The following is a 10,958-nucleotide window of genomic DNA, read 5'->3' on the forward strand; positions in this document are numbered from 1 at the left end:
CCAAGAATGCAAGATTGGCTCAGCATACAAAAGTCAGCCAACATAATACACCATTAATAGAATAAGGAACAAAATCCACATGATCATCTCAATAGATTAAGAAATAGCATCTGACAAACTCCAACAAAATGAGGAATAGAAGGGAATTCTCCTCAACCTAATACAGAGAATTTAAGAACAACCAATAAACAGCAACATATTTAATGGTAAAGGACTGAAAGCTTTCCTCCTAAGATCAGAAACAAGACAAGGATGCCCACTTTCACCACTTCTATTCAACAGTTTACTGAAGGTTCTAGTCAGGACAATTGGGCATGAAACAGAAATAAAAAGCGTTAACACTCAAAAGGAACAGGTAAAATTATCTATATTCACAGATGACATGATCTAAATTATACGGAAAACACTAAAGAAAACATACACATGGAAAAATCTACTAGAACAAACAAGTTCAATAAAGTTGCAGGATACAATTATCAATATAAAAATTAGTTGTACCTCTACACAATAATGAACAATATGAAAATAAAACTAAGGAAACAAATTCATTTACAATAGCACTAAAAATAATAAAATACTTGGGAATAAATTTAACAAAACAAGTGCAAGTCTTGTACAGTTGACCCTTGAACAATATGGGTTTGAATTGCATGGGTCCACTTATGCACAGATTTTTTTCAATAAATATAGTGAGAAATTTGTTGAAGATTAGTGACAATTTGAAAAATCTTACATATGAACCCATAGCCTAGAGATATCAAAAAAAATAAGAAAAAGTTAAGCATGTCATGAATACATAAAATATATGTAAATACTAGTCTATTTTATTTACTACCATAAAATATACACAAATCTATTACAAAAAGTTAAAATTTATCAAAACTTACAGCCTACACAAAATATAGACTATACAAAATTTGCAGTCAAGAATAATGTAAACAAATGTAAAGATGAAGTATTAAATCATAACTGCATCAAATTAACTGTAGTACATACTGGACTACTATAATAGTTTTGTAGCCACCTCCTATTGCTATTGCAGTGAGCTCAAGTATAGCAAATATCCACTTAAAACACCACTTGATGCTAATCATTGACAGGTAAGCCGTTCCTCTCTACATTAAACTGCGTATCACAGTAAAAAGTGATCTCTCATAGTTCTTGGGTAGTTTTCATTGTGCTTAGTGAAATAACATAAACGTTGAATAACACCATGGAACCCACATGAAGTGCCACTACTGATACTGGAATTGCCCCAAGAAGCACAGAAAAGTCATGACATTAAAAGAAAAAGAGGAATTGCTTGATACGTCCCACAGATTGAGTTCTGAAGTTGTGGTTGCCTGCCATTGCAGACCATTCATCTAGTGAACAATGTAAACTTATATCAATAAATATAGTACACTACTGTAAATGCATTACGTTGGTGCAAAAGTAATTGCAGTTTCAGCATTGTTGAAATTTGCCATTTGATATGGGAATTCATTCTTAAATAAATGTGGTTATGTTATACATCATTTTAATGCACATTTCTCACTTTATTTTTTTGCTAATGATTTATTACTTGCTGTTTACTTTATATTTATTTTAGAATATGGAAATGATGTTAGATACAAAGCAAATTCAAATGCTTTTCTTATTCGAGTTCAAAATGGGTCCTAAAGCAGCAGAGACAATCGCAACATCAGCAACGCATTTGGCTAGGAACTGCTAACATACAGTGCAGTGGTGGTTCGAGAAGTTTTTCAAAGGAGATGAGAGCCTTGATGAGGAGGAGTGCAGTGGCCGGCCATCAGAAGTTGACAGTGACCAATAGAAAGCCATCATTGAAGTTGATCCTCTTACAACTACATGAGAAGTTGCTAAAGAACTCAACAACCATTCTACGGTTTTTCGGCACTTGAAGCAAACTGGAAAGGTGAAAAAGCTCAATCAGTGGATGCCTCATGAGCTGACTGAAAATCAAAAAATTCATTGTTTTAAAGTGTTGTCTTCTCTTCTTGTCCACAACAAGGAAGCATTTCTTGATCAGATTGTGCGACAGACATTCGACAAAAAGTGGATTGTATATAACTGGCAATGATCAGCTCAGTGGTTGGACCAAGAAGCAGCTCCAAAGCACTTCCCAAAGCCAAACTTGCACCAAAAAAAGGTCATGGTCACCATTTGTGGTCTGCTGGTGGTCTGCTCCACTACAGCTTTCTGAATCCCAGTAAAACCATTAATATCTGAGCAGTGTGCTCAGCAAATCGATGAGATGCACTAAAAACTGCAACACCTGCAGCCAGCATTGGTCAACAGAAAGGGCCCAATTCTTCTCCACGACAGCACCCAACTGCACGTCCCACAACCAATGCTTCAAAAGTTGAACGAATTGGGCTACAAAGTTTTGCCCGATCTGGAAGATTCACCTGACCTCTTGCCAAGCGACTACCACTTCTTCAAGCATCTTGACAACTTTTTGCAGGAAAAATGCTTCCACAACCAGCAGGATGCAGAAAATGCTTTCCAAGAGTTCCTCGAATCCTGAAGCACGGATTTTTATGCTACAGGAATAAACAAACTTATTTGTCATTGGCAAAAATGTGTTGACTGTATGGTTTCTATTTTGATTAATAAAGACGTGTTTGAGCCTAGTTATAATGATTTAAAATTCACAGTATGAAACCTCAATTACTTTTGCACCAAATATTATCCTTATGATTTTCTTAATAACGTTTTCTTTTCTCTAGCTTGCATTATTGCAAGAATATAGTATACAATACATAGAACACAAAAAATATGTGTTAATAGACTATTTACATTATCAGGAAGGCTTCCAGTCAACAGTAGGCTATTAAGTTTTGGGAGATTCAAAAGTTACACAAAGATTTTTGACTGCACAGGGGCTCAGTTCCCCAAATCCCCATGTTGTTTCAAGGGTCAACTGTACACTGAAAACTACAAAAAAATTGTTGAAATTAAAGAAGTCATAAATAAATAGAAAGATATCCTGCGTTCAAGGATTGGAAGACTTATTTCAAGACTGCATTACTCTCCAAATTGATCTACAGACTAAATACAATCCCTATCAAAATTCCCACTGCATCTTTTGCAGAAATGAACAAGCTGATCCTACAATTCACATGGAAATGCAAGGGATCCCAAATAGCTAAAACAACATTGAAAAAGAACACAGTTGGAAGACACACACTTCTCAATTTCAAGTCTTAATACATAGGTAAAATGGAAGAGAATTGAGAGGCCAGAAACAAACTCATACGTATGTGATCAACTGATTTTTTGACAAGTGTTTCCCTTTGGGGTGGCAAAAATATCTTGGAACTAGATAGAGTGAAGGTTGCAAAATGTTGTGAATTTACTAAATGCTATTGAATCATATGCCTTAAAATGGTGAATTTCATGGAATGTGAATTTTACCTCAACTAAAAAAAATAAAAGACCTAAATGTAGGAGGTAAAACTATAAAACTCTTAGAAAAAAACAAAAGTGTAAATCTTTGTAACCAGTTTACACAATGGCGTCTTAGATATGGCAGCAAAAGCATAAGCAGCAAAAGGAGAAAACATGCTGGACTTCACAAAAATTAAAAATTTTTGAGAATCAAAGAACACTACTATCAAGAAAATGACAAGACAACTCACAGAAGCAAGTATTTTTTCCCATTCTGTGGCTTGTCTTTTCATAGGTACTATCCCAAATATATAAAGAACTATTATAATTCTACAATTAAAGGACACATAACCCAATATAAAAATAGGTAAAAGATGGGAATAGACATTTCCAAAGACAATGATCAATAAGCATACAAAAAGATGTTCGACATTTTCAGTCATTAGAGAAGCAGAAATCAAACCACAGTGAGATTCGATTGAACACTCAGTAGGCTAGCCATACCAAAAAAAAAAAAAAAAAGGCCTTGGTAGAGACATGGACAAACTGGAACTGTCATACACTGCTGTTGACAATGTAAGATTGTGCAGCCACTGTGAAAAAAATTTGGTCTCTCTCAAACTGTTAAATAAATAGAGTTACCACATGACCCAGCAATTTTATTATTAGGTTTGTTTTTGGTTTTTTTTAGAGACAGAATCTTCTTGGTCTGTCATCTAGGCTGGAGGCTAGAGTGCAGTACCTCACTGCAGCCTCAAACTCCTGGGCTCAAGTGATCCTCCTGCCTCAGTCTCTAGATTAGCTGGGATTACAGGCTCACACTGCTACCATGCCCAGCTCTTGATTTTTTTAAACCTTCCTATATTAGACATTGTTTTATTAAATAAACATTTATTTAGATTTACCCAGAAGTCTAATTTTCTTTTGATTTTTTGTAGACATGGTATCTTGCTATGTTACTCAGGCTAGTCTTGAACTCCCGGCCTCAAGCAATCCTCCCACCTTAGCTCCCAAGTTGCTGGGATTACAGGCATCAGCCACAGCACCCAGCTCCATCCTTAGGTTTATATCCAAGCATAATGAAAACATACGTTCATACAAAAACTTTTACCCAAATGTTCATCACAGCATTATTCATGGTAGCCAAAAAGCAGAAACAAGCCAAATTTCCAAATGATAAATCGTTAAATAAAATGTGGTCTATACATACAATAAAGTATTATTCAGCCATGAAAAAGAATAAAGTACATGCTACAACATGATGTACCTTGAAAACATAACGCTAAGTGAAAGAAGCCAGATATAAATGGTCACATATTATATGATTCTATTTATATAAAATGTCCAGAATAAACAAATCAATAGAGACAGAAAGCTAATTAGTAGATGCCAGGGAATGGGGAAGAGTGGAAAATTGGGAGTTATAAGGTTACTTTCTGGGGTGATAAAAATGTTCTGGAATTCTATAATGGTGATGTACACAAAACATTGTCTACACATATGTATTTTTGCAAGCATAACCATGCAAGTATACTCAAGACTGTTGCACAGGTATAACAATTATAAGCAGACAAGTCATAATCATAAAGAAATAGGTCGAAAGGGAAATGTATACACATATATCACTATGATTGGTAATTGTGTTCCCCCAGCTTTATAACTGTGGTCATCCGAAATACCATGACAAACAACCTAAATCTTTTGATGAGATCGATCAAAAACCACAATGGATCACCACTGCCTATGCAGTCACCCAAAAAGCCGCGGTCTTGAGAAATCTTATCTTTCATAAATGTAGATGTACAAAAAGGACATGTCTTCATTTACTGAGGAAGTTGCAACGTTTTTATGTTGAGAACTAGGGAAGCTGATGGGGTAACTCTCAGTCCACAGCTGAACGCCGCAGGATCTGAGGGTCCGCTGGTGTAAGTACTGGAGTCCCAAAGGCCAGCAAGTCTTCAGTTCTGATGCCCAAGGCAGCAGAAAAAAGTCTGTTCCAGATCTCAGAGAGAGACCAATTCACCTTCTGTATTTGTTCTCTCAGGGTCCCCGGATGACTGGGTGGTGCCCACCAGCGATGAGGGCAGGTCTCCTTCACCTAGTCCACTCAGACTCACACAGTATCTCCTCTGGTTATACCCTCAGAGACACACACAAAATAATGCTTATCAGGTTTCCAGGCATTCCTTAATCCAATCAAGCTGACACCTAAGTCCATGAGTCTACCCCTTGTCAACCTGGCACCCATACACATCTCCTTAAACCACACTTAATTTCCAAATGAATAACAAAGTAATAGTTCCACCAAACATGATGTAGCTATCCTGTGGCTGTGATTTTCAGGATTTTAGACATGAGGGATTTTAGACTTCAGGGATTTTAGATGTTATGGATTCAGACTTGAGGGATTTTGATCTTTTGGGATTTCAACATTTAGGGCTACGGTGTTCAGGATTGTGTTTTTCAGGATTATGATCCAAACAAACCCCCTTGAACAAAATGGTCTAAAAATTGCAATTAAAAGGCAGAGAATGTTGGATTCGATTTTAAAAAGCAAGACCCAATTACATGCTGCCTATAAAACAAAACAAAAAAGCACCTTAAATTTAAAAAAAAAATGATTAAAGGGAAAAGGATGAAAAAAATATTTCATGCTAACTACTAGTCAAAAAATCTGGAGTGGTTATATTAGTAACAGACAAAGCAGATTTCAGAGCAAAAACTATTAGCAAATATAAAGAAAGCCATTTCATAATGAAGACATGGTCAATTAAATCAAGAGAACTTAAAATCCTAAAAGTGCTTGTACCTAAAAACAGTGCTTCAAAATACATGACAAAGAAACTGATAAATAAGAAAGAAAAGATCAATCCACAACTATAGTTAGAGATTTCAATACCCTTGTGCTACTCTGGTTTGTGCTGCTATAACAGAATACCACAGAGTGGGTAATTTATAAAGAAAAGAAATTTACTTCTCATAGTGCTGGTGGCTAGGAAGTCCAGGAGTACCTCAGTAGCATTTGGTGAGGGCCTTCTTACCAGGTCATCTCATGGTGGGAGGTGGAATGGTGAGAATGAGACCAAGAGTAGGAAAAGGGGCCAAACTCATCCTTTTACCAGGAACCCACTCCTGCAATAACAGCATCAATCCATTCATGAGAGCAGAGCTCTAACAGCTAATCACCTCTTAAAGGTCCTGCCTCTCAACGCATTGCAATGGGGACTAGGTTTCCAATACAGCAACTTTGGGGGACATATTCAAACCACAGCAACTTCTCTCTCAATAACTGATAGAACAATTAGATAATCAGTAAAGACACAGAACAGAATAACCCTATCAAAGAACTTGACCTGCTTGACACTTACAGAATACTTCTCCCATCAATAACAGAATGCACATTCTTCTCAAATGCACAGGTAACATTTACCAAAAGAGACCATTCTGAGCCATAAAACAAATTTCTGTAAATGTAAAAAGATTCAAACCATGCAATTGTATTAAATTATAAACTAGTAACAGAAATCTCTCCAGATACTCCCCAAATTCTTAGAAACTAAGCAACACATTTCCAAATAACCCACGGATCAAAAAATAAATCAAAAGGAAAATTAGAAAATAATTTGAGCTGAATAAAAGTAAAAACACAACATATCAATATGTGTGGGATGCTGATAAGGGAGTACTCTGGAGGAAACTTAAAGCACTAAATATCAATTATAAAAGCAGAAATGTTTTATATTAATGTCTTTGGCTTTTCCCTTAAGCAATTAGAAAAAGAACAAATTAAACTCAAAGTAAGCAGAACATAATTAATAAAAATCAGAAACTGATTAAATAGAAAACAGAAAAACAAGGGAGAAAATCAATGAGCAAAATCTGGTTCTTTAAGAAGTTTATTAAAATTCATAAAAAATGATTTTTAAAAGATGTAAATTACTGATATCAGGAATGAGGGAAGTGACATCACTACAGATTCTACAGATATTGAAAGGATAATAAGGGAATATCATGAACCGTATGCCAATGAAATTAGACAACAGATGAACAAATCCTAGAAAGACACAAAATTCCCAAGTTCACTCAAGATGAAAAAGAAATCTGAATCGCTCTGTATCTACTAAAGAGATGACTTCACAAGTCAGGATATAATAATGGTTCTATTCTCTTTCAAAATATTGCAGAGGAAGTAACAGTCTCAACTTATTCCATAAGGACAGTATTACCCTGATACCAAAACCAGATGAAGACATTACAAGAAAAAACTAGAGGCCATTATCTTTCATGAACACAGATACAAAATTTCTACACAAAGTTTTAGCAAACAGACTTCAACAATATATTAAAAAGACAATACAACACAAACAAGTAAGGTTAATCCCACGGATGTTTAACAGTAAAAAAAAAAATCAATCAATTTAATTCACCATATTAACTAAAAAAAGAAAACCCACATTTCAATAGAAGCAGAGAAATCATTTCACAAAGTCCAGTAACTATTTTGTAAAAATAATCAGCAAACTAGGAATAGAAGGGAACTTCCTCAATCTGATAAAGCCTCCAGTTAACATCATATTTAATGGTAAAAGACTGAATACTTCCCCCTAACATTAGTTAAAATACAAAGATGTCTCCTCTCACAATTTCTATTCAACATTGTACTGGATGTCCCAGTCAGTGTAATCAGGTAAGAAACAGAAATAAAAGGCATTCAGATCAGAAAGAAAGAAGTTAAACTGCCTTTATTTATAGACAACATGATTGCCTATGTAGAAAAATCAATATAACAAAAATAAAACTACTACAATAAGTGAGGTTAGCAAGATTATGGGATATAAGGTCAATAAACAAAAAATATTATTTCTATGTACTTGCAACTAACAATTGGGAACTGAAACTAAACAATACCATTTACCTCATACATACATGTACATCCTATATAACAGCACCAAAATACCTGACACAGAAACCAATAAAATGCCAGGAAAAAAAGACAAATCTACAACTATAGTTAGAGATTTCAATACCCTTGTCTTGGTCCGTTTTGTGTTGCTATTAACAGAATATCACAGCTTGGGTTATTTACAAAGAAAAGAAAAGTCTAGCAGACTTAAGACAGTAGGCATTTTACATATTACCTTATTTAATTTCCCAATAAAACTGCAAAACTGTGTTTGTATAAATGTTTAAAATGGGATTCAACTGTCCAATAACCACAAAGCCATTGCTTTTATCCCAACAATATCTCCTCCTATAGAGGACAAGGAAAACCTGGCTCTGGTTCTGACTCTGACAGTAACTATGTATCTCCCTTGGAAGAGTTCTTAATCTTCTCTAAACCCAAGTTTACTCTTCTGACATTAAAACATTGAAACAGGATGCTCTCTAAAGTGCTTTTGCTGCATATAGATTATTTAAAGTGCATGAAAAAGGGAAAATATGCAGACAAGAGACTTTCATCTTACTGCTCCAAAAAAAGTATCATCACACCAGCATATAGACAAAAACACAGAACAAAGTCAAAATAAACTATTCTGCCTCCAGATCTCACCAAATGATTTGGGGGACAAAATCATTACTGGATGTGCCACGACTGGATGTGCTGATGTGGTCACTGGACTCAGCCAGCCACTAACTTCAACACTGCCCAGGGCTAGAGAAATAGCAAATGTTCACGAGCTCAGACACCAGGATCTTTGGCCTCACAAGGACAAAAAATTCCAACCCTTCTCATCCTTCTAATAATTCTGAACTTAAACTGGCTGGAGGGCTCAGACACCAGGATCTTTGGCCTCACAAGGATAAAAAATTCCAACCCTTCTCATCCTTCTAATAATTCTGAACTTAAACTGGCTGGAGGGCAATCCTAGTTATCACCTTTATATTACAAGCAAGTTCCAGCTGGCTTCCTAAGCAAAGATCCATTTAGTGTTACATGGAACAGTTTAATTTTCTAGTCAAAACTGGATTTTAACAACTATAAATGGCAAATACCATTTATTTCAGAAATCTGCAAAGGACAAAGAGAAAGACTAATTTTAAGAGACACAAACCATAAAAGAGACATTATGTGTTATTCAGTATCCCTGCTATACTAAAGGAACTTTGAATATATGCAAATGTAAACCAAAAACTCTTCTCAGAAAATCTCCACATTAAAAAAAAAAAAAAGGATTTGCAAAGCAATGTAAAAAGGTAATCAAGCTCACTAAAAGGGAACACATACTAAAACCTCAAGTCCCAATTAAAAAAAAGGGGGGGAATACAATTACTATTTCCCATTACAAGTAACTGTAAGACAATTAAGGCAGAATTTGCACATTATCATAACCTGCTCAAAACTATTGTAAAATATTATTTCACAACGTTAGCATCATGACAGGAATTTGCTTCAAAAGAACCTAGTGGAAGGGGAATGAGGCAAGGAGAACACAGAAATGGGAACAAGACAGTTTACAGCTGATAAATTGTTGAAGTGGAATGAAGGGTACGTGGGGATTCATTATCCTATTCTTTCTAGTGCCATGTATGTTTGAATTTTCTCCATTAAAAAACTTTAAAAATTATTATACAATCTTGGTCAACAAATTTAATCCTCATATCCTAAAAATAAAGAAAGACTAGTACCTTCCAATCTTTGAATTTTTGCTTTCACAGAAATAACAGCTTCAAAGGGAGAAACTCTCAGCTCAAAACATGTTCCAGTTAATGTTTCAATGAAGAGCTCCATGGTATCATAGAAAGGAAGTTTGTAGTAAAATGGTCCCACATTATCTTCATTGAAGAATGGAGGCTCTTTTCTGTTATCCATTACTTTGACTTTTCTAATTCCTCTAGAATATGCTGTAGGCAACTGTATTCCAGTTCTAGCCAAATCAGCTTTGAACATTGGTAATACATATCGTTGTTCATGTTTTGAATTTTGTACCTAAAAAACAAGAATAATTTGTTTTTAACAAGCCTACTTGAAAGTCTCATTCTTCCAGAAAGATTTTCTGAGTAACTCTGGCCCATTTCAATCTTCCAGACAGACCCAGAATTCAAATTAGTGCTTTTAATTATGTTTAATCCTGAACTTTTCACATTCGTCTCTGAAATCACTCTCCCATCTATACTGTAAGATTAAAAATAGGTATATACTTTTATATTTTTAGTGTCTCTTACTAGAGCTTAGCATAGTTATAAATAGTATATACTTAACAAATATTTTTGTTAATATTTAAACCAATAAATTCATCACTATATTTTAGTAAAACTTTAAGAAATTTATGTATATCTTTTTCCAAAACATGTAAATTGTCTTCTAAAGCATATAAAGCATAACTTTACAGCCATCATACATCTGAATAATAGCGGATAAAAGGAATATTGACCATCTTAATAGGTTCCTTAAAAATAGTACTCACTAAATAATCAATGAGCATTTGGGTTTCCAGAGGATATCTACTTTTTTCTAACATTAAGATGAGTTTAACATTGGTAATAGATATTAGACAATCTCTATTGACAAGCATACGATGACTAATGAGTGCAGGAGGCAAACACAACAACAAGAAGTAGCAAAA

At 34.8% G+C, this 10,958-nt stretch overlaps 1 protein-coding gene across 1 annotated transcript in view; it reads right to left on the minus strand.

Moving 5' to 3' along the window:
• Positions 1–10,204, minus strand: part of ZFAND4 (zinc finger AN1-type containing 4) — a 66,792-nt gene extending 56,588 nt beyond the window's left edge. Inside the window, 1 exon segment of the mRNA XM_069460400.1 lies at positions 10,021–10,204. Coding sequence (XP_069316501.1) covers positions 10,021–10,204 — 184 coding nt within the window.
• Between the last annotated feature and the right edge of the window lie 754 nt (positions 10,205–10,958).

The sequence above is a fragment of the Eulemur rufifrons genome, chromosome 28 (genome assembly GCF_041146395.1).
Source record: "Eulemur rufifrons isolate Redbay chromosome 28, OSU_ERuf_1, whole genome shotgun sequence".
Lineage (NCBI taxonomy): Eukaryota > Metazoa > Chordata > Mammalia > Primates > Lemuridae > Eulemur > Eulemur rufifrons.